This window comes from Strix aluco, chromosome 2 (assembly GCF_031877795.1).
Source record: "Strix aluco isolate bStrAlu1 chromosome 2, bStrAlu1.hap1, whole genome shotgun sequence".
Taxonomy (NCBI): Eukaryota; Metazoa; Chordata; class Aves; order Strigiformes; family Strigidae; genus Strix; species Strix aluco.
This window is the reverse complement of record NC_133932.1, coordinates 123474118-123497190: the sequence shown is the minus strand read 5'-3', so window position 1 is coordinate 123497190 and position 23073 is coordinate 123474118. Positions and strand designations below refer to the sequence as shown.

At 37.2% G+C, this 23073-nt stretch overlaps 1 protein-coding gene across 1 annotated transcript in view; it reads left to right on the top strand.

The window, feature by feature from the left end:
- ARHGAP42 (Rho GTPase activating protein 42) overlaps positions 1-23073 on the top strand; it is a 175770-nt gene that overhangs the window by 44159 nt on the left and 108538 nt on the right. The window contains exon 3 of the mRNA XM_074816203.1: positions 15024-15085. Coding sequence (XP_074672304.1) covers positions 15024-15085 — 62 coding nt within the window. The remainder of the gene's footprint in view (positions 1-15023; positions 15086-23073) is intronic.

Genomic DNA, 23073 nt, shown 5'->3' with positions numbered 1-23073 from the left:
AATGCTCTATTAAAATGAAAACAACAAAAAAGAGAATTTATAGGAGCTTTATGCCTGCCTAAAATGTGTGGAGGCAAATCTTGACAAATCAATCTGTGGACATTTCAGTCTCCAAGTTAGGAAACTCTCTTTTGGAGCTACTTGGAGGCTAAACAGGAACCTCAGAGGGTAGCTGTCAGGCTAGTCATGATTTCAAGCCACTGTATCTCTATTGTTTGTGGTGTGCAATGGCTTCTTGAAATTGCCTGGGGTTTTTAGAATAGTTTATTAAATGCCATTGAGCCACCTACAGTCTGAATCACTTGGATATCTTACAGGTCATCTCCTTAATCACTTGAGGTTACCTTTGATGTTCAAGAAAAAAGTTCTTTTCAGGGTTAATATTGTACCTACTTTGCACTGAATTCCCATTTATAACCAGGTTTCTGAATGGAATTACCAAATACCAAATAAGTCTAAAATGAATTCCAGTGGCTCAGGTCTATTACTGCCTTATCCAAACCAAAGAAAGAGGAAGATCTTGCCACCACCTTGATGGTAGAGTTCTGGGGGTGGATTTTTTTATTTTTTTTTTTTAGCGTAGGCATGATCCTAATAACTTTTGTAGTGCTTGAGTTTGACCTTGTGGAAAATACTACAGACAAGCGTATTTACAAAAGGCATTTTTTATAGATGGGTGGAGAAGGGTTGAGTCCTGAATTAGCATAGAAAGCTATTTGTGACTGAGAGTGAATTTGCATAGACAGATTGTATGCTGTTTTTCCACAGTAATTACCTGCCTAGATTTGCCAGCTTTTCTTCCTCCATTGGAAGAATGAATTTTAAGATTAACTGTTTAGGTGACCTTCAAAGTGGTTTTGCATAAACTACTTGTAAGATCTGAATCACAGGATAGAGTTCTTTGGTACTCCTATTGGACTATTTTTATCTACAAAAGTTAAACAGTAACAAATTATGGGAGGAACTCAGCACAATCAGGGTGTGAAATGCTTAAAGTATTTATTTAAAATCTGTTAAATCTGTTCCTGCCCTTAGTTTTTTTTAGCCCTGTTGCATATTCAAACAAATGCCACCTGTTTCCGGAATGCTATTGTTTCTTGACTCCAAGAAATTAGTAATTTTATGGTAGTGCTAGGATCACATAGAGGCTTCAAAACAGCATCTGCATCAGAAATAGAAGGTTGGCATTCTGTTAGTCCAGCCCAGAGCTCTTGTCCTTGCTGTGGAAGGTCAAATGAGGCTGACAAAGCAGGAAATAAAATAATGTTGCAATAGGCCTTTATCTGTGCATGAAGAAAAGGTAAAACAAGATCACAGGCCTCACTTTTTCTTCTTCTCCAAGATACATATCAGAAGGTTGTTAGAATTTGCACGCTCCATTCCCTGTTACTTAAGATGCATATACAAATGAAAAAAATTAGGTTGGGGTGGCTGTTGCAATTACTGCCCTTCCTGTCTGTCCTACCATTCTTCTGTGGCAGGAGTAGCTGTATGTGAAGTAGGAGCTCTCCTGAGTCACTGCAGTTTCCATCCTGGTGTGCCAAGGGAATCTAAAATTCATGCTAGTTCATTTTATTATATTGGACTGCAAACTGTGGTGTCTCAGACTGCCACTTGCCGTGGAGCTCATGCTGTTTACAGGAAGACGTTGAGACAGGCAACGGACAGCAATAGTTTTGGTGGTCCTGGTTCATTCTGCTAAGGAAATCAAATGAGATATTTGATGTGAACAGCTAAGTAGACAAGTAGACAATTCCATGCCACTGATGGATCAAGATGAAGTATTAGTTGTGCCCCTTATTAATAGTTTGATCTTCTAGGCTCTTGTAGATGCATTCTACTTTATTGTCCTCATTCCATGCCTTCAACATTCATCATCTTCTTCCTTCATCACTTAGCTTTTGTTATTTCTAGAGTTGGGCATCCCAGTGGAAGTATGAATGCCTGTGGGGAGACAGTCTGGGGACTAGAGAATTGCCTTACAGAGTTGGTTTGAAAATATCTGGTATGTACTGTTGCTGCACATAACACACTTCTAGTAAAAAGACATAACACTTCAGAGTTGTCAAGTTAGTATAGTTCTTGAGCAATAGGCACCTGTTTTGAAAAACAGGTAGTGGTTTGATCAACTCAGCTTTGAGATACTCATCTTCAGGTTTGAGCAAATAAGATGAAGAATTTGTACTTTCCAAAATCAAAATCCTTAGTAGAGATTAGAGTTTTAAGAACAGGAAGTCCTTGATCCCTTTGTAGGCCTAAATTCAACAAAGCAATTATGGCAAACCTAACATTTGTTGAAGTATTTAGTGATATTTTTCCTAATTAAAGTGTTTCTCCATTCAAGTAATAAATGCACTAGATTTTACAAATAAAAAAAAAACCAGTATTAATGATTCTCAGCTGCATTCTGAATACATTGCTTTTCCCTCTACTTCCCCTATTTCAGCACCCACAAAAAGCCACACACAAATCGGGTTTGTACAGCTGGAAAGATTGAAATATCAGGTTTTTTCCCTTCATTTAAAATATGGATGTGCCTCTGAAGAATCGGGGATTGGCAAGCCTGAAATGTAGTCATAATTATTTCTAACTCCTTTGTTTATGGAATGCTAGGTTTGAATATTACTTTTGCAGCTTAATATTGTGATGTTGCCCACTGGTTATTTCCCATGTTGTCTTGTTATTCAGCTGTTCAAAAAACTTGAACATGAAGTAGCAATTGTTTTCTTAGAATGAAAGATTTGTATTCGTAGTCACTTTATATCACAATTCTTTCTAGTGGGATGGGGGGGGGGGGGGCAGAGAGAAAAGGAAAGCAGGAGAGAATTGGAAGAATCTCTGATTTAACCAGAATCCACCTTTGATCTTATCTATTTCTGAATATTCCATGGTTTTTAAACTTGTTCTTCCTCTGACAGACTGTGGGTATCAGTCAACTCTGGAGAAGTCCAATCTGTTCAAGTCAATGGTTAATGGTTATGGTAAAGATTAATTGGATTAAATGGACTTTTACAGTGTAGGAAGTTATGCTGTTAGTTTCAGTGGGCACCAGTTCAAGCTGCTAGGGTTTCAAAGCAGGTCACCAGAAGCACTTTAAGATCACTTCATACCTGTTGGACAAAAGATAATGTATTGGATATTGTTCACCACACCCTGCTGAGCTATGCAGCTGTGGAGCTCAGTATAACTGCTGTGCATTTGTCTCCATCAGGTGGAAATAGAGACTAATTTCTCTTTGGCAAATATGATAATTTTAAACCCTATTTTGTAGTGGCATAGAGATGCAATATTTCTTAATAACCACTTGTCTAAAACCATTATCTCTTTGTTCTGTGAGAACATGGTGAAAATAGAAGATTTTTTCTGGCTAGTCCCTAAACCCTCCCCTCCTTCACAGAAGTGTAGAAGGAAGGGGAGAGACAAGAAAAGTGATTTTTGATATAGTGCTATGTGAGAGCAAGTGGCTGCCTGGGAGAGCCATTCAGTTCAATGTTCCTAACAAAATGGAAGAAATTGCTTAGATAATTTAAAATGTTTCTGCTGAAACTTCAGGATGCCACCTTTTGGGAAAGGTGCTGTATTGAGAGCTGTTGTATTGGAAGAATTGTTGTGTTGAAGAATTTATGCTGCAGAAGACAGCTAAATATGCAAATTGAATTACATGTTTTCAAAATGTTTGCTTCTTTTATAATCAGAGTGGAACACTAACTAACACAGGGTAGATATATTGCAGCTGACTTTTTCAGTAAAGTGTTAAAAGTGTGGTGGTGGTATTTGAATAACTGTTTGGTGTAGGTTTGTTTTCTTTCTGTTTTCACTAACATACTGTGGGATACACAGCCATTATAAACTTTAAAAATCTTTCAGGACTCTAGGAAATGTTTTGCCCTTGTTCATCCATTTAGAATTTTCTACTTGTATTTGCTGTGTGAGCTTCTGCATGAGTAGGGCATGGCAATTTACTGATATTTAGTGAAGTAATTGGATTTATTTAAATTGTGTAATGCTGCATGTCTTAAGGTTATCTCTCCAAGTATTGTGTTAGACAAGTGCTGACAGTGGATCTGGAAATTCTAGATAACCTGACTTTCTTGCAAGTCTTCTTAGCTTATATATAAACATGTAGCTTTTTTTGTAGACTTTTGTTAAAAAGGAGTGGAGTGGAAAATGTAAATGTCTTGGCTCAAAACATTGTTTTAACTTTTGTACAAGGTTTATATTTGTTTGTTTAAATATTTATGACACAATAGCTACTTTTTATAGCAAAGAATTCTTGAGTGTAATACTGTTTGCAACTGGATTTAGATAGCTATGCTGACAAAGGTTTGTTTCAATAAAATTCTGTAATGCGGAAAAGGATTTTTACTTCTAATAGCAGCCCTACATTTTATGCTTTACATATGTTTAGAAAAAAAAACTTCATAAAATACCTTGCTATATTTGCTCGTTAAGTTTTGCAAGATGAAAATACTTTTGAGTTAAAATTCCAGTTGCCTAATATGGTATGTACATATTATACTGTACTTGCAAACACATCTTGCAAAGCTTTGGGCTTTGATTAAACTTAGATCTTGATTTGTTGCCTTATATGGTTCACATGTTAGTCTGCATGTTGAGGCACACGTGTATTGTGCTTAGACAGGAGGCTTCATTGTCACTGTGGAACTCGCTGGCCTCTTCTGCTGGTTCGTCTTGCCTTTACAGCGTGACAAAACCCAGAAGACTGGTCAGGGGAAATGCTTGTGCCTGGTATATGGTCAGCAATGGCAGGGCTTTTAAACATCTGTTCATGGGAACACTTCTTAAAACACATATAGGGATTGAATGCCGTAAACCAGGGGAGGTCAAGCAGGGAGACTTACTGAATCTGTGATTGCTGGTTTTGTCTTCATGTGAAATTTGGAGCACTTATTACCATCTCTCTGTCTTAATACTGCAAAGAGCCAATATGCTCCAAATTATGATGTAGAGGACAAAATATAACTGTATATACTCTTTGAGTTTACAGTGCTTTAACTCAAATGAAGTAGAGAGAAGTGCTGGGTTTTGTTTGCTTTTAGTTACACAGGTTTCAGTAGCTGTGCTCTGATAAAGTTCTTTACTTGCCATTATACTGTGGAAGATGTGATCATATTTGGAGAACAATATGTAGTCCTTGAAACATAAATTTGGACATGAAAGTCTTAATTTTGTCATTTTTCTTGCTTCCTCATTTGTGTAATTTCTTTGCAGAAGTTTTAAACCAGGCATTTTTCATCTCTGTGTCTCTTTGTCTCTTACCATGCTTTTTCTTTCTGATATATAATGGATTTGTTTGGCAAATTTGGATTTATTTTTGTAAGGTAGCACACTTATTTTCAAGAATTGAAAAAAATTGGCAAAATACCTTTCCTCACAGTTCAAAATGGGAATTGCCACAGGAAACAAAATTACCAATGTAAGTTGTGTTCCCTGGGAGGATATAACTCTTACAGCAATACTAACCATTTATTTTTTTCTTATGGGCATGTCTGTGTTAAGTCAGGATAAACCATTGTTGAAATTGGACAGAATTTTTTTTTTTTGAAAGTTTGAAGTCTGGGTTAGGTAGAAATTACTTCAAAATCTGAAAATTGTGGTGCTAATTAATAAAAAAGCATTGGATTAAGCCCTTGCAGAGTTTACTTACCAGACTAATTATGGAGCAAATACTAAGAAATTGCTTCACTTTGTCTGCTCTGAGTATGTCTTGATTCTGTCACAAGAGCAGTCCAGACCAGACAGAGCTGCCTCTACCTTTGTGTACCTTCCCATGATGGAAGTCTTAAAGGAAATTTGTGGTTATTGGGGCTGTGAATTTAAACCACTGTCTCCTGGCAGAATTTGCTGTCAGTTTGAGAGTGTCTGTCAGGGTATTTCCATGTAATTTTAAAACCTGTACACTTGAATCTTTGCTTCCACCCATGTCTTTTACTACCAGAAGTACATTTCATTGTATTATAGGAAGGTACAAATAGCTTTTTTTTCCCTGTTCTTATGGAGGTTCTGGTAAATGTAAACACAGACTAAAGGAATGCATGAGGTCCTTATTACAGATCCATAAAATCTGATACCCAGATTAGGGAAGTAAGAGAAACCAAATGGAGGATAAGGCAGCTCATCCAATATTCATTTTCCAAATTTAAAGGAGACTGAAACCCCATGAAGAAATGAACCATTATCTTGCTATTCTAACTTCTTTTTCCACAGTGGAAGCTTCTAACATAGTGTGTCTTTTGACACCAATAGTCAGCTTAAAGTTGAAGTACATTTGACATGCTCTTAGCTTACAAACTGGAATTTACATAAATACCAAAGCAATATTATCTTAAACCTAAACAAAGGAAAGAATTTACTCTGTTTCCTCTAATATCTTGGGAATGAAACCCAGAAGAGAATGAAATTGGTAAGAAAAACAACAGTTGCAAATCTTGCCCTCCTCTCCCCTTCTTTTGTCTTGTCTTCTGTTTTCCCAGTAAATATTGCTTACGGTACTGATCTCAGTCTTCCAAACTGAAGTTTCTCAAAAAATGTTGCCACTTGGAAAGTGAGGAAAGCAGACCCAGGGTAGAAGTGGTAGAGGAAATAGCAGCAGCCAATGAAAAGTGAAAACCTGAGCAATAATTGGGAAGATTTAGCAGACACGTACTTGTCCAAATACAGCTTTTCAGAAAATCTGTTTTAAAAAAAAAACCCATCTGTTTTCTGTAGGAATATCTTACGCTACTATTTTATTTCATTATATTACAGCAGTACTCAAGCCCAGTCAACATTGGTTATGAAATATTTATAAATTTCACAAATTATTCTTTACTTCAGTTTGCAGACTAAGGTGTTGATCCTCCAGCTTGTTCCCTTTGGGCTAAACTGTATTCCATTTAAAGCTGTAGGTAATAGTACAATTTTAATGTTTTATAGGCTTTATTCAGTAGAAAAAAAGGAAGAAAAAGAATTGTTAACAATTTGATCCAGGTTGTGACAGTGGTAAAAGAAATCTGTGTTGTATAAGATAAGGCTATATTTAAATTCATAGCCAACATATTGGAAGACAAATAGAATGCGAGACTTTGGGAGCCTTATTTCAAGACAGTCCTCCTTTGGATTTACATTTTGGCATATTGAAAATCTGCCATAGTGGTGACATTTTGAGACATCCCCTTTAGCTACCTTCAGACACACACTACAGGTCCTGTGTGGCATTTATGACATCCACAGTTCTTGCTAGGTGGAAAGTACTGAGAAAGCAGAGTATTGTTTCTTTATTCCAACGGCTTGTCATGGCCTGTCAAGGTTAATCTGAAATTTGTGATTTTTCTGTCTGATCAGGAAACCATCTGTTGCTCTTCTTGTCCTACTTTCCCCCCCCTTCCCCCCCATAGTTTTTCAATATGGTTTAAAGCCACAGAAAGAAGGATGGAAACTTTATTTGATGATGTGGATTTTTTAAAAAACTGCTTGAAATAGCACTTGTGGCTTCAAATAATGCTAGTCATTAAAAACTCTGGAATCATGTCTGTGAATTAGTAACTATTTAATAATATATTTACTTTCATTTTAGAATTGGAAAAGAAAGTCTCTTCTCCCAGGACTCAAGGATCTTACATTTATTCTGCTTTCTGTCACTGAAGTCTATTAAACAAGTGTTAATCCTTAGGAAATTCCCTTATGGGTCTTAGGTCCATCTTGAATTCTGATTTGGTAATGTATTACTTACTGGGGAAAAACTCCCTTGTAGGGTTTAGTTGAAGTTTGTGCTCAAGCATGAATTCAGAGCCTGCGATAGCACGTCTATGCTAGATATGACCAGTTCTGGAGAGAGGATGTACTTGACTGACCTTCCTGCCAGAGTGTGTTGGGAGCAATGTACAGCACAGTCCTGGTATTTCCCCAGTCAGATCAGGAAGATATAAGGAAATCTCTGACAGGCTTGCACATTTTCACCTCTTATACAGCAAGATGCCATAAGAGCAAATAACATATTTCTGTATGTGTATCTTTTTGATGCTGGCATTCACATATCTGAAGATAGTGGTGATACCTGCTTAGAATACTATAAAATGTTGTTTAGTGTACTTCAGAGTATTTAAAAATTGCCTATGCATTGTTTTAAGACTGCATGTGTAAGTATAAATTAAGCCAACAGTCTGTTTCAGAGTGAAGAATGCTTATTTTTTTTCTGTCTTCCACAGTAACTTTCCATTCTATCTCAGGTTAAACATTACCTTCCAAACTTGTCTTTGTCTTTGAATTCAGTATCTGTCATATAAAATTACTTCTAGGTTTCATAAATGATGCTTTCCTTTTTCTTGTATGTAACATTTAGCAGTACAGTGTAACACCATACTCTTTAGTCTTAAGCTAATTATTGATAGAGTAGCTTCAATAATAGCCATATCATGCTGGCTTAAGGTGATGCATTCTCTACACAAGTATATAACAAAAACTTCATAAAGGTTATTAAGCACATATTGTTTATTTTTTCTTATGAACCACTGGGTTAATTATAATGTAACAAGCCAGAATTCTAGAGCATAAATGAGATGTATTTTTAAAAATGTATTCTCTAAATTCAGATAAAAATTTATTTATCTTTTTAAATTTCTCCTTCATTTACTTAGTCCTACACTAAGCTTCAGTTCTCTTTTGATTATGTGAGTGTAGTTTTTTGTGGAGCTGTACCATATGTTTGAAATGATAGGGATAAAAACCCAAATGAAACACATCTTTTAGAAAAAAAGGACCTTGTTGATCTACACCGTTAAGCTGTTGGTACTGTTAGTTTGCTTCCTTATGAAGCAAATTAATTAAAACACTTTTCAATTGAAAATAGAGGTGGGGTTTTTTTTAAATAAAGGAATGAGAGCTGTTTTTCCTGAATAAGGGAAATTTTGGAGCAAATTATTGCTGGGTTGGGAACACTCCAGAGAAAACAGCTGGCAACCTGTTTTATTTGTGTTGAATGAGACTACAAGTCTACAGCCGGGTACATATACAATTGTTTTTACTTGTTGGGTGTTGCTTTTCACAAACATCATTTCCATCATGATGCCAAGTGTATCTTACAAATCCTTTGAATGGCCCTTAAATAAAAAGCAGACTGTGAAACTATTTGGATTTTGTAAGCTAGTATCTCCTAATGACTTAAAATAAAGTATTAAGGCACCATCTTTTTATTTAAAATGTCTCACTGATAACAATAATGCTTTTTGAAAATAATTCAATAATTCAGTTAGGTTACGTATTGTACTTTATATTACTGGTATGTTTTCAGAATTTATTTCTTATCAGCACATTCTCATGACATTTCCTCTTCTAAAATACTTGACTCTTCCTCCTCCCACCCCCTTTTGTGTTTACAAAGTTCACTTTAATTCTTCTGTGTATATTCTGATTAAACAGAAGGGGAGAAAAAAAAATAATGCTGCAGCATTAGTAAGAAAAGATTGTGAGGCCTGTGTCGAATTCCCGGGCTTGTTGACAGACAACAGGGGGCTGCATATGATACAAATGGGTCTGATTTTTAAAGTCTTACAATCATAGAATGGTTTGGATTGGAAGGGACCTTAAAGATCATCTAGTTCCAACCTCCCTGCCATGGGCAGGGACACCTTCCACTAGACCAGGTTGCTCAAAGCCCCGTCCAACCTGGCCTTGAACACTTCCAGGGAGGGAGCAGCCACAACTGCTCTGGGCAACCTGTGCCAGTGTATCACCACCCTCACAGTGAAGAATTTCTTCCTTATAGCTAATCTAAATCTACCCTTTTTCTGTTTAAAACTGTTACCCCTTGTCCTGTCACTATACTCCCTGATACAGAGTCCCTCCCCAGCTTTCCTGTAGGCTCCCTTTAAGTACTGGAAGGCCACTATAAGGTCTTCCTGGAGCCCTTTCTTCTCCAGGCTGAAAAACCCCAACTCTCTCAGCCTGTTGTCATAAGGGAGGTGCTCCAGCCCCCTGTTCATCTTCGTGGCCCTCCTCTGGACTTGCTCGAGCAGGTCCATGTCCCTGTTATGATGGGGGCCCTGAGCTGGACACAGCAGTGCAGGTGGGGTCTCATGAGAGTGGAGTAGAGGGGAAGAATCCCCTCCCTCGACCTGCTGGCCACACTTGTCTTGATGCAGCCCAGGATAGGGTTGACTTTCTGGGCTGTGAGCACACATTACTGGCCCATAGTCAGTTTTCCATCCATCAGTACTCCCAAGTCCTTCTCCGCAGTCCTGCTCTCAATCCATTCTCAGCCCAGCCTCTATTTGTGCTAGGGATTTCCCCAATCCACGTGCAGGACCTTACACTTGGCCTTGTTGAACTTCATGAGGTTTGCACAGGCCCACCTCTCAAGCCTGTCAAGGTCCTTCTGGATGGCACATCCCTTCCCTCCAGCGTGTCGACCACACCACACAGCTTGGTGTCATCGGCAAACTTGCTGAGGGTGCACTTGGTCCCACTGTCTATGCTGCCCACAAAGATGTTAAACAGCGCTTGGTCCTAATACTGATCCCTGAGGAACACTACTCGTCACTGCTCTCTACTTGGACATCGAGCTGTTGATGACAATTCTTTGAGTGTGACCACCCAGCCAATCCTTATCCACTGAGTGGTCCATCCATCAAATCCATGTCTCTCCAGTTTAGAGACAAGGATGTCATGCGGGACACTGTCAAATGCTTTGTGCAAGTCCAGGTAAATGATGTCAGTTGCTCTTCCCTTCTCCACCAGTTCTGTAACTCCACTGTAAAAGGCCACCAAATTTGTCAGGCATGATTTGCCCTTAGTGAAGCCATGTTGCTGTCACCAATCACCTCCTTATTTTCCATGTGCCCTAGCATAGTTTCCAGGAGGATCAGCTCCATGATCTTACTGGGCACAGAGGTGAGACTGACTGGCCTGTAGTTCCCTGGGTCTTCTTTTTTACCTTTTTAAGAATGGGTATCTTCTGGTTTTTAACTATGGAAAAGCACCTCAAATTATTATTTTTGAAATACTTGTTTGCTTTGTGTTGAGAGCTGGGAATTCAGAATTAGGTGTGTGTACTGTGTGCCTCATATTCCTGCTGAAGTTCATGGAGGGGGCCCAGATGTGAAGGGAGCGAGACCCCTGCCCAGCTCTCCGGGGATGTCCAGAGGCCGTAGAGATGAACTGTCCTGGGGAGGCCTGATGCCCCACAGTGAGCTCTGCCCTGTGTATCCCTCCATCTGCCCAGCCCAGTCACCAGCATAGGCAGAGCTGTCACCTGTCTGCAACCAGAGGGGACTGTGGGAAAAGAGGGGAGGAAGAAGGGAAAAGTATGCTGGAAAAAGAGGAGGAAGGGCGGCCTTGTCTTCCATGTACCACCTCCCTCTGCAGCTTCCAGCAGAGATGAAGTTCTCTGGGGACAGACCCTGGCTTTTAATGAGGTCAGACTGAGTGGGGGTTGTATGGGAAGAATGGTGTAATAACATGAAAGATTCAGAAGTACTGCGATACTCATTGGTATTGTAGGACAGCTGGTGGTGGTAAAGCATTTTTTTGACATTATGTGGTGTCATTGCAAGGGCAGAAGAACCAGTGGGGTCACCAGAGACATCCATGTTTCTGAGCTCTGTCTGTATACTGGGCATTATTCATTAGTGTCTGAATTACACAGTGCCCTTGTTCTCCCTGTGCACCTCCTGAGCTGGGAAAGGATGCTCCGTGGCTTTGTGGGCATTGACCAGGGCAAAAAGGGCCATAAACAGTGAAGGCATGGTCAGTATTGATGACAAGGTGTCTCTGCAATGAAAGTATCTCTAGGATCAAGGGAATGGTTTGTCTTTGTGCTGCTGAATAGTGTAAATTCTTAGTGAAACTTTTACCTTTATCATCCCCCCAAAGATTGAGGCAATGTGGAAGAGAAGATGGAGACAGCTTCTCAGTCTTTTGCTGAGGCACTGTATAGGTGGCATGTTTAGTACTTTATATTAGTGTTAAACTTTGAGGAAAATCTTGATTTGCACACTTGCAGAACATATTTTTATAGTTTTTCCTCTGTCTGTTCTCGTTTTATTTAAATCCTAAGCAGAAGTTTCGACTCTGAAAGTAAAAAACCCACTGGATCTACCTTGAAATTAGGAAGATTAAACAGAAGCTTCTCTTACTGGATTGGTTTTATTTTCTTCCTCCTCACAGTTTCCAGTCATCTTTCTGCCCAGTTTCTGCTTCCTGCCATTCTTCCTTTACTGTGTTTTTGCTCCTAAAATGCTGAATATTGCTTGACCAGAGAGGATATTTTTTGTCTTCGCAACTGTATTTCTTTTACCTGCCTGCCCCCCAACCATTCTATTTGATTTAGATAAAAACCTGCCCATACTTTGGGGCTGGGAACTGACAGTATTTGCGTTTGACTGCTGCAAGGTGTAAAGTGTTAAGTTTCTTATTGCAGATCATGAAGAAAAAACATTTCATGAGCTTTTGTTGTATTAAAGTTTTAATGATGTGATCAGAAACTGAAGAGTACCATAAGGCTTTATGTGGATAGGGGAAACCTAAATTTCAGTAGGTTCTGGATCTGCTGGCTTCATAAAGATGCAATGCTTGGTATGATCATTTCTCTTTGAAATGGTTCTGTCATTGTGAGTGTCTCCACAGTAAAAAAGTGAAAAAAGGAGGGGGAATGGAGTTTTAACATGTGACTGCAGTAACACATCATCTTGTGGTTAAAAATGACCAATTATTCCACTGAAATAATCTGGAAACAATTTTTCTTGCTGGCTTTACTAGAAAGTCAGATGTTTTTCTGAAGGGCATCCTAATTCCCTGAATAGGTAATAAAATTCAAACAATATGTTTATCTAGTTTATTTGAAAAGATTAAATTTTTTCTAATGGTGGGTAAAGAAATCACTCTGCCACATGTGCAAGGGATGAACTGTCTCTGTCCTGTTTTCTGCAGCCAAGGATAGTTTCTTGTTAAATTTTGGGGAAAATCAGTGTGAAAATAAGAAATAGTTTTGTCATATGTTTGGCTCATTGTTTATTTAATTTTTAGGGTTTTGTAATGGGTACACAGATATTCTTGAATGTAACACTCAACAGATTTCTTATTGGGTAACTTAGTCAGTTCATCATCTATTTCTTTACCTGGTTTTGACAGATGGGATATTATGAGCTGATTCTTAAGAGATGGAGTTAGTTCAGTGGATATCAAACTAAATTCTTGATATCAAGATGTAACTCTGATAAGGCTGAACTGGTAAGTAACTGAAAGTCAGTAACTGAAAGGCTCAGCTGATAAGCCTAAATTGAGGATTTCAGAAGTTTGTGCAGGAGGCCTAGGATTTGTTTTACTTAAAAAGTGGCAAAATTTTGTGGTGTTTATGTTCTCAGGAAAAAATATTAAATGAAAAGGCTCAGATCCAACTGGATGGACATATAACTTACCAGGTGTATTTGGACTAAACAAAATGCTCATGAGTAATAACAGGGAAAAAAGAATTTGTCAGCAAAGAATGGCTTAGGGGTCAAGATACGCAGGTATAGCATTACAGTTGCAAAAAATAGGCTATCTAAGGTCTTGCAGAAGAAATTGGAACAAATGGAAAGTGTTCCTCAGCTGTAGAAGTTAAAAGAGAGCAAGAAGAATGCAAGGGTGACCTCTGTAAGGTCCAGGTGGAATAAAGGATAAAAATGATTTGGCAGTGGTCTAAAAACTAAATAGCAATTCCTGAATGCTGACAAGGCAGTTATGGCAAGCTAAATACTGCTTCCCTCTTAGAAGCTACTGCAAAATAGCAGATACTCTAGAAAATGTGCTTATTTCCTTAAATCTTTCAGGGAAGTTGAGAGGGGATGAAGCCATATTATTGGAGACTGACACATTTTGTAAAAACGCTTAAGAAGATGGAAAAATAGCTAAGAGGACAAGGGTTCTGTTAGCATACCCTGAGCAGCGTATGTTGATTAACAGTGAAGACTTTTTCAAGCCTGGGCTTTTGAGAAATTCTACAAGCTTTGTTTCCTTGTTTTTTTCCTCTTTAAAAGATGATTTAGGTTGCCTCAAGTTTATTGTGAGAAGCTGTAGGATTTATGAATCTGCATTCTGATATCAGAGCTTTAAACCATGAAATTTAGCATCCTGTCATTGGCAGCAATTACTGCCAGATGCATCAGGATAAAATAAAAAGAGCTACTTAGCTGTCTTCACATGATTCTTCTCTGGCATTTTTGTCTGTGGAACTGTGATGCTGAATTCTGAATAACCCATATGCCTGTAAGAAAGTAATAGAAATAGAAAGATTTTTCTAGAGAGATTTACACCACTTGCTTACATGAGAATGAAGCCTTAAAGAGTTTTTGGAAGGTTTTCCCCTTTCTTGCCTTCTTTTATGGGTTAATACTTTTATTATGTTTCTGTTGACATCTGCTATAGCCCTTTGACTTACATTTGAAGGCAGTTTTGAGCAATGACTCTCTCACAGTTGTAACAGAATTAAAAGCTTTCTTATAAACCAATCATCTGTTCTTGTCACCTGAGAGCTTGTCCTTGTAAAACATAAAGCCAGAGCTGCTAAACCTAAACAGTTGGCATAATGCATTTCTTCTAAAATGTTGACTTTCAAATTTTTACCTGAATTTTTTTCACAGTTCTTGCAAATATTTGTTGCTGCACTTTAATAGGAGAAACTCAGTAATTTTCTTTGCAGTTTCTTTCTGCTCCTAGCATGCTAAAGTAAATTTTGTGGCTGATTGTAGAATTCTTTGTTTTGAGAATTATCTTTGCACATTTCAGGAAAATCAGTTTGCCATATTCCATTTAAAAATTTCTTTTTTATATACACAACTCTTAAGACTCAGGTTCTTTTCCTTTGTTTTTTACCTGTTCTTAACTTGCTGCTTGCTTCAGTCTGTGTCTCATTTAATGACTAATGATTTCAGTGAAGTACGATATAAGAACAGTATCTTATCACTACAGCTTCAATCCAGATAATGGACTCATCTGGTCTTAAAATGTAATTTTGACCAGGATCTGTTTTTTCTTTGTTTTTTTTTCAGCCCAGTCACTGAAAGAGTTTGCTCGGCTCCTGATTGCTGTTGAAGAGGAGAGGAGACGACTGGTAAGTTTGCTGGCAATAATATGTTTCATTGGGCCTCTTTCTATATAAAATCGTACACTTTTTTTCTATTCCTCCTGAAGTGCTGTTTTTATTTTCTAATTTGTGCAGTAGATGTTAAGTATTTCATGAGAATCACTTGAAATTTTGCAAAGCCAGAAATGTGCTAGCACAGACTGCAGCAATTTTTAATGGAGCATTCAGCGACATACTTTTGCATCCATTTAAAAACTGTTTTCTCACAATTTCCTCCCTCTCTGCTCCCCACCCCAAAATAACCTTTGAATTCTGCTGTACCTTTCCCCCATCTTGTCTTACTAGTCACAAGGCAGAGCAATAAACTGTAAACAAAAAGCTTACAGTGGAAATGTAGATTGGCATTGGTATTTATATTTAATTAAATAGAGTGTTGTCCAGTGAATGTATACTAGTAATCCAAGAATGTGATAAATAAGTGGTAAGAAGAGAAACCAAATTCATTACCCCTGAGAAACTCTTGCAGAATACATTATATATCAGACTTGTCAGATTTGTCCTTTGTATGGTGTTCTTACTTCTTTTGTTTCCGTACTGATGAAACTGCAGTATGCTTTCATTTATATTTGTATTCAGATGTAGCTTTGTTAAAGAAGTTTTAAGTGTATTCTTGTACAAGTATTTAAAAACAAAAATTCCACATAAGCAATGAAACTTATTTTTTTTTCTTCCTTGGAAGTCAATCATGAATGAAGAATTGAGGTAAGGATTAACCTCAATTGGGGGATTTTTAAATATCGTGAAAGTTTAACTAGCTCAGATCCATCCAATGACTATGTCTGTTGTGGTTTTCCTTCCTCTTATGAGTACTTAGGGAGGTGAGGAAAAGAATTTTCTGACTCAGATTGGAGCAAATTTATTAATCCAGGAAGAGGTTTACATAAAGTTCTCTTATTCCTAGGAGTATGTAACCATATAGAATTGTCTTCTGCTATTTCTGTTTACATAAATATTTTAAAGTGGCAAAATCAAGTATTTATATTGTACAGTTGCATAGTTAATATCAGCTGAACCTGTAAAAATGCAGTTTTGCATCATGCTAAATATTTTTTCCTGGGTAGATGGAAGAATGAGGTGACTGTTCAGTACTTACCAACATTAAAAGATGTTTACCAGAACAGTTATTAATTGCTTAGTTAAACAATATTTCAAATTAATAGTTTTCCAGTTTAGCTTAAAGATTATTGTGAGCTAACTATTGGAAAAGGGAAAAGCAATGAATAGGTGAAGGTTAGAGTTTTCAAACTGGTTAGTCTTTCATAATAAGTATACATATTTCCCTTTATTTTATCTTTCTTTTTTATTCTAAGAGAAGTCACTCCCTTTTTCACTTTTAGAAGTTCCTGGCCTCTCTGTGGTTTATAATTTGATCTTTCTATGTAACATTTTACTTTTTATCTTGTAGGAAGGCCATTAGAGTAAAATGGGGAAAACCCATTAATTTTATGAAGTGAAAAAAGACTAGTCAGATAGAAAGATACTTTCTGTTCCATTTCAGTATGACTTCAGGGGGAATACATGGATTGTATGATCCCAATGCAAGGTCAGAGACTTGGGTGAGATTTCAGTCTCACAGAAAAATGTTTTACAAATGGCTGTAAGTTTAGTAGAATGCAATCATCAAATCATTATAAACAAAGTGGCAAATAATATTCATTTGTGGAGAAGCTGCCCTTGATTGGAAATCATTTGCATCCAGCTTTTCGCTGAGTTTGAAATAGCCCCGTTCTGTTTCTTATTCTCCAGTTCTCTTACTGCAGTTTTCTGCATGCCATCATAGAAGCCAGGGGTCCCTGTGAGGATCAGTGTGCCATGCTATATGCTGAACAGATTGCTAGTAGTAAGAGTTTTCTGCTTGAGAAACTTTTGATTTAGCTGTGAAATCTTCAAAACGTTTTTTGCTTATTTCTGCAGAAGTATGGAGCATTATTCATACACTTTGATTCCTCTGCTGGAAGCACTTACAAGCCAGCCAATTTGCAGATGAATGACGATTTTACTAAAAGTTCTCAGCTGACTGGAAAGCTTGAGACAGGTCATGCTGGTCTTCAAGAATTTGGTTTCCTTTACTTTTCCATTAAAAGAGAAAACTTGCAAAACTTGGTTGTTTTTTTGTTTTTTTTTTAAAAAGCTTGTTCTTTTTGACATTCTATAGAAGGCTTAGAGAAAAACAGTTATTCAATGTTGAGACTTCATCATACCATTTACAACTTCCTTTTTGTTCTCGAAGTGTGTGACAGTAAAAACCAATATTGTATCAGCAAATGCTGGATGTACAGGAATATGGAATGACAGATGTTAATTTTACTTACCAGCTAATGATCTTGTTTCCCTGCCTTGAATTTTATGTTATTAATTTATGAGCATACACGAGTGCATCAATCAGAATTGCATTTGGAAAGTATATATTCATATCACCAATTTATTTCTCATCTGATGCCTATTAAATTCTTCATAAGTGAAACTATTTTTTTGTTTCGGTGAATGCAGAGTGTTGGAGTGTTGGAGTGCTTGCCCACTGAATGTATAAATTGTTTCCACTGGTCAAGGAAATAGTTTGAGAGGTGCATAGCAAGTCTTCTGTCTTTCTTGCATAAAGAACCAAAAGGAGCTCATTTTTGTTTTCTTCAGTAGAAGCTAATGAAACAAGATATTATGAACAGTATTACTGGTAAAAACACTGAAGTGTAAGGTTAAGTAAAACTGTGTATCACATAAATATACTGTTGTCTAAAGCTTCGAACCCATTATTATTGCCAGCAGTAATAATATGGTGATTATTGTAAGTCAATTTCTTTTATCCTTGTCTTTTATTTCCTGATGCTAAAAAATTGAGTAGTAGTCTCAGATAAACCAGAGGTCATGCACCAAGCATTTCCCCTAAAAAACCCAATAAAGGAAAAAGTAATTCATAAGACACCTTTTTTATGATATACAGCCTTATGTTTGGTATCTGTCATTTCGTGGTGATGTTAATTTAATGATGCTGTTGGTAAATGGTTCATTTAAAAAAAACCCAACCAAACAGTTCTGACTCTTGGGTTTTACAACTAGCGTAAATAGGATAAAAAGTCAGATTCATCTTCACTGCCTTTCCAATGACTTCAGCAAGAAGCCACCAGGGAATGTTAAATAATGACCTCTATTTCCCAGTGATTATTAGGGAACAGTAAAGATGCTGTAATTTAATTTCATGTGAATATTTGGATATATATCAAGGGAACTTACTTAAAATAATTTCCTTCCACTCTTGCTGAATTTACATTGTTTCTATTAAATAAGTGATATGCTATTTTATTTTAGAGATTCATGCATTATTTATGTTTCTGACTCATTTGATATTGTTAGTAAACTTTTTAACAAACAGAAATGTACTGGGAATGATATAAAATACTAATTATTTTTCCTTTCATAGGATTATGCTGTGTTGACATAAGAATAGGTGAATTGGTTCATGCTACTGACTTCCTCTTCCTTGAGATCACCTATCAATTTGAAGCATTGAATGTGTTCTCTTGAGTGTTACCTTGAATGTAACTCCCTGATTATTTTTGAAAGTTTACTAAGTCCCAAACTGAAATGGGGCCTCTTAACTGTTACATTCCTTGCTATTTACCCAAGTTTTTATGGGTTGCTGGCAAGTGATGAACGATCCCAGAGCTTTTCTCTCTGGCATCATGAATCAGTGAGATGTGTATGGTTACTTTGAATTCCTGACCAATATTAAATACTTCAGGGGATACTGCAAAAATTCTGAAGTGGATAATTGTGCTCTATGTTCAATGAATATTATTCTTTCTAACATCTGTCTCTTTGTATCTCATAATCTTCATGCTTCAGAGAGTATCTCATTGTTGTGGACTTTTTTATATTAACTGGATGTTCTCATTGTGGGTATTTGCCCTCATGCAAGGGGTCTGATGCTATCTGCTTCCAGGGAAAGCATCAAAATATTCGGTTTCAAAAGCTGCACTTGAAGAAAAATAAATGAACTGTGAAAACCAGCTATCCATGGAATGGTACATAAAATCAGATACCAAAGGACACAGCATGTTGTTGAGCAGAATTAACCTTTTCCCTATAATGTGAAGTGGGTTACAGATTCTGTCAGAAGCATAAGCAGTCTTCTATCCACAGGTGCTGCTTATTATTCAGTTTATAAAGGGTAGAAATCATAAAATCACATATGCTAGCACCCTGAGACCGCAGAGCACACACCTCTCATTTTGTTTCACATGGGCTTTCTCTTAAAATGATAAAATATAGTGTATGGTGGTGTTTTGATATATTTGGTAAGTACTTTCAGTGCTCTTCACTTCTCACACCAATTTTGGCATTTAAATTAATCTCTTTGGTAGGAACCTGACTGCAAGGAGATTTTCTGAAAGCATATTACTGCAAATGAAAGAACACCACCACAAATAAGAGGGTTTCTTCTCTTTGCAGTTAGGACTGGTTTTTTTGTTTGGGTTTATTTGTTTGTGTTTTCCCCCACCTTTTTGCTGTTTTAAATTAATTAAAAAGCACCTTAAAGCTGTTTGAGGGGGGGTGTGTTTTTTTCCTTAAGATGGGCTGTACATACCCTATTGAGCAATTAAAGTAGCATGTACTGTTGTTATCTTCTTTGGAAAGACTTTCTGAATTTGTGCATCAGGCTAGTAATTTAGAAATACCCATTGCTAAGTAACTGAGCTTTCTAGTGAACAAGGAGCAGTAAAAATCATCATGGAATTTTTTTTGTTATGAAAATTATTTTTACACTTATTTATTATTTTCTTCCCCTTCTTCCTATCTCAGGTATGGTAAGCTAAATATTTGATACTAATTGCAGAAGAAATCAGTTCTTTGGTAAATGGAATTCTGCCATGATAGGAAAATAGTGGTTTGAATGGTTTTGTTAATTTTATTTATTTTTTTTTTAGACCATCAGCTTACTGTTCACTGGCAATCAAGCTATGTTTTAGAAATCATGGGGAAAATTATTGAAAACGAGTCACATGCCTTCATAAACCTTTTTGGTGAACCCTCATTTTGAATACTTGCTATATGCTTTCTGGTCAGAAAACATTATGTAGACTAGAAAAGATACAGAGATAGACAACAAGAAGGAAGGCTAGACACATGGAAGCTCAGGATGAGAAGAGACTGTCTGCAAGGAGGACTCTTTCAGTAGCTTTAGTTCAAACAAATTAGATCAGTGTTATTTGGAGGCCTGGCGTTCATTGATTGCAATGATATATTTCAGAACCCTTTAAAATTTTTGGCAGATCAGACCTACAAGACCTCAGCAACAGGTTAACACTTCAGCCCTTGAGATGAAATTTTCCTTTTTTTTTTTTTCCTCCTTGCTGATACAACTGTCAGTCTTACTTCCTAAGAACTAACCAAAACAAACATTTCAAGTCTTACTTTAAATGTCACCATAACCCTGCTTGCTGCCCAGTTCCCCCATTGCTTTTTATCAGAGACTCTTCTGCTCCACTTCCTGATCTGAGCTATTTGCAAATACCGTGAGAAACGGGTGAAAAATCTAAAAGAAAAAACAACTCATCCTTTGTTCTCGTGTTGTTGATGCGTATATCCAATCACTAGGGGTTTTATTCTGTATGCAGAGTTAGAGGTATCAGTGCCAAATCTCTGCGTCCCCACCAGCATAACTTTTTCATGCCTGGAAGTGGACAGGAAGGGTCTGCAGAGTAGGGCAGTGCATCAGTAGATTATGTCCTAGTCCTCTTTTGCCTTCTATGCAAGGGAAGTTGGGATCTAAAGGACTGGTCGGGGGAAATAACTGCTTCGAAGAGCTCAAAAGGGTAGCTGCTTTACTAGAAGAAAGCCCCATCTGCAACATTTAAGGACAGCTGTGCTTCAGAGTGCAGAGATTGGTGGTTGCTGCGTCATCACTTTTTATTGTAAATTGCTCCTATCCTCAGACAGGCCATGGATACTTCCTAGTATTGGAGAGGTTAGTAGAGTATCTTCAGCCTCACCGTCTTCCTGCTTCCTTTTTGTCCTCCAGGAATTTTGTCTCAGATCCCAAACTATTAGAAGAGTAAGTTTTGTCTATACAGGCGAAATTTGTCTAACATACGGTTGCATGTACACTGTAGTCATCTACATTTTTCCAGTCTAGACTTGCATTATGGAGTCTGTGGAGGGAAATGGGAACTTTTCGGATAATGTCAAACTTAAGTAGATGCTTCAAAAGTTATTTACTGACAGTGTGTGCGTATGTTTCTCTTTGGGACGTGTGTGAATTTTTACATTCTGGATGGTTAATCTAGGTGAATCTTCAATTTTTGTGAAAGATGCTAATTTATTCCATTTTCATTTATAGAATAATTTTTGCTTATGTTTTTCATTTTTCTCTTGTGGAGAAAAATATGGTTTGTCATTACCTTACCTGATATAATATGAATTCTCATTTTTAAAATGTATAATACCATTTAGCTGAGGCTTTTACCTGTTAACTTTGGAAATTACTGCAGAAGAGAGAGGATGTAGTCAGCAGCAGTGTATGTTTTTCTGCTGTGTTTTAGTTCTGGAATGGTTGGAGGAACTGTGCTACAGAAAATACTAATAAATAAATGGTTTTCAGAACCAGCTTTCTGCCCCATATCTGAGTCAGCTTTGTGTCCCAACTACTGTCAATGTAAAACTTTGGAGGTGACTCAATGTAGTTCAGCGACACCTAGAAGAATGTTTTTGTATTCATACTAATTGCCTATTTGTAGAGTGTTTGTTGGAGCCTTTAAGAAAATGTCAAGTCTTCCCTGTTGTGTTGGTACAAGTGTTTGTGTGACTGTGTAGGGAACATAATCGGAGAAGTGATCCAGCTGGAAAAATAATTCCTTTGGCCCTGACTTTCTACAGGTCCTTCCCTTCACTTCAGTGCATGCAAGGAAAATGGTGGCTTTCTGGGCCAGACTTTCTATCAAGAAGATAGCAATTTCTTTGATATAATTGCTATCAAAAAGATATTGGAACTATACCTTCACTTGCTTACAGATGTTAATCTGTGACCACTATAACTGATAAATGAAGTCAAGAAGCGATAGGCATATTTCTGTCATGCAGGCTTCCTAGAGAGTGGATCTGCAACATGATCCTCTGATGTGTTCTTGTTGAGGGAGAACTCACAATGCAGCTTTCCCCCTTGCTGTGTCTTGGGCTAGAAGGAATCCTGTTTGCTATCTTTCTCTGCACCACTCACTCAAGTACAAACATATACATGTTCAGTGAATGTTTCTTAGCATTTGTGCTCAATTAAAAAAAAAACAAAACAAAACAAACCAACAAACAGTAATAAAAGTAAACTGCTGGTGTTCTGTTATCATTAATGTAGTTTAACATTGAACATCTGTATGTACGCATGGACACTTCTGAACTTTCCCTATATGAAAAACAAATACTAGGCCAGACAATTTGGAGATAAAATTGTGGGTGCTCTTAGTACAGAGCATTAGCTGGCTCTTGGAGATGACACTGCATCAGCTTCCATAATTTTCTCAAATAATAATGTCTAGTAATGCATATGGAGCTCCTAGTGTTGCTTTCCAGTTTTACACTTGGTACCTTCCTAATTTGTTTAAAGAATAGTTCTAATTTCTCTAATACATTTGTTCCATTATTTTTGTGGAAATGAAGAAGAAAAATAAAGTAATCCTGTGACATTTGATTATGATAATATTTAAAAGATCAAACTGATCTCACTAGAAGCTAGTTGCAACTAGTCCCTCTCACATCCATGTTACTGCTCATCTGTTGACATCTGGGATTGAAAATACAGGTCCCTGTTTTCTTTAGCTTTGGAGAAGGTACTTCTAGAGTCATTTTGCTATGATGGGGTAATGCCGTTAATACAGAATTTGCTCGTAGTTTTATGATGATGTTGAAGTCAACAGAGAACCTCCTGCTCATATTTTGCAGTGTTTCTTAGCAGCTTTATCTTTTTTTCC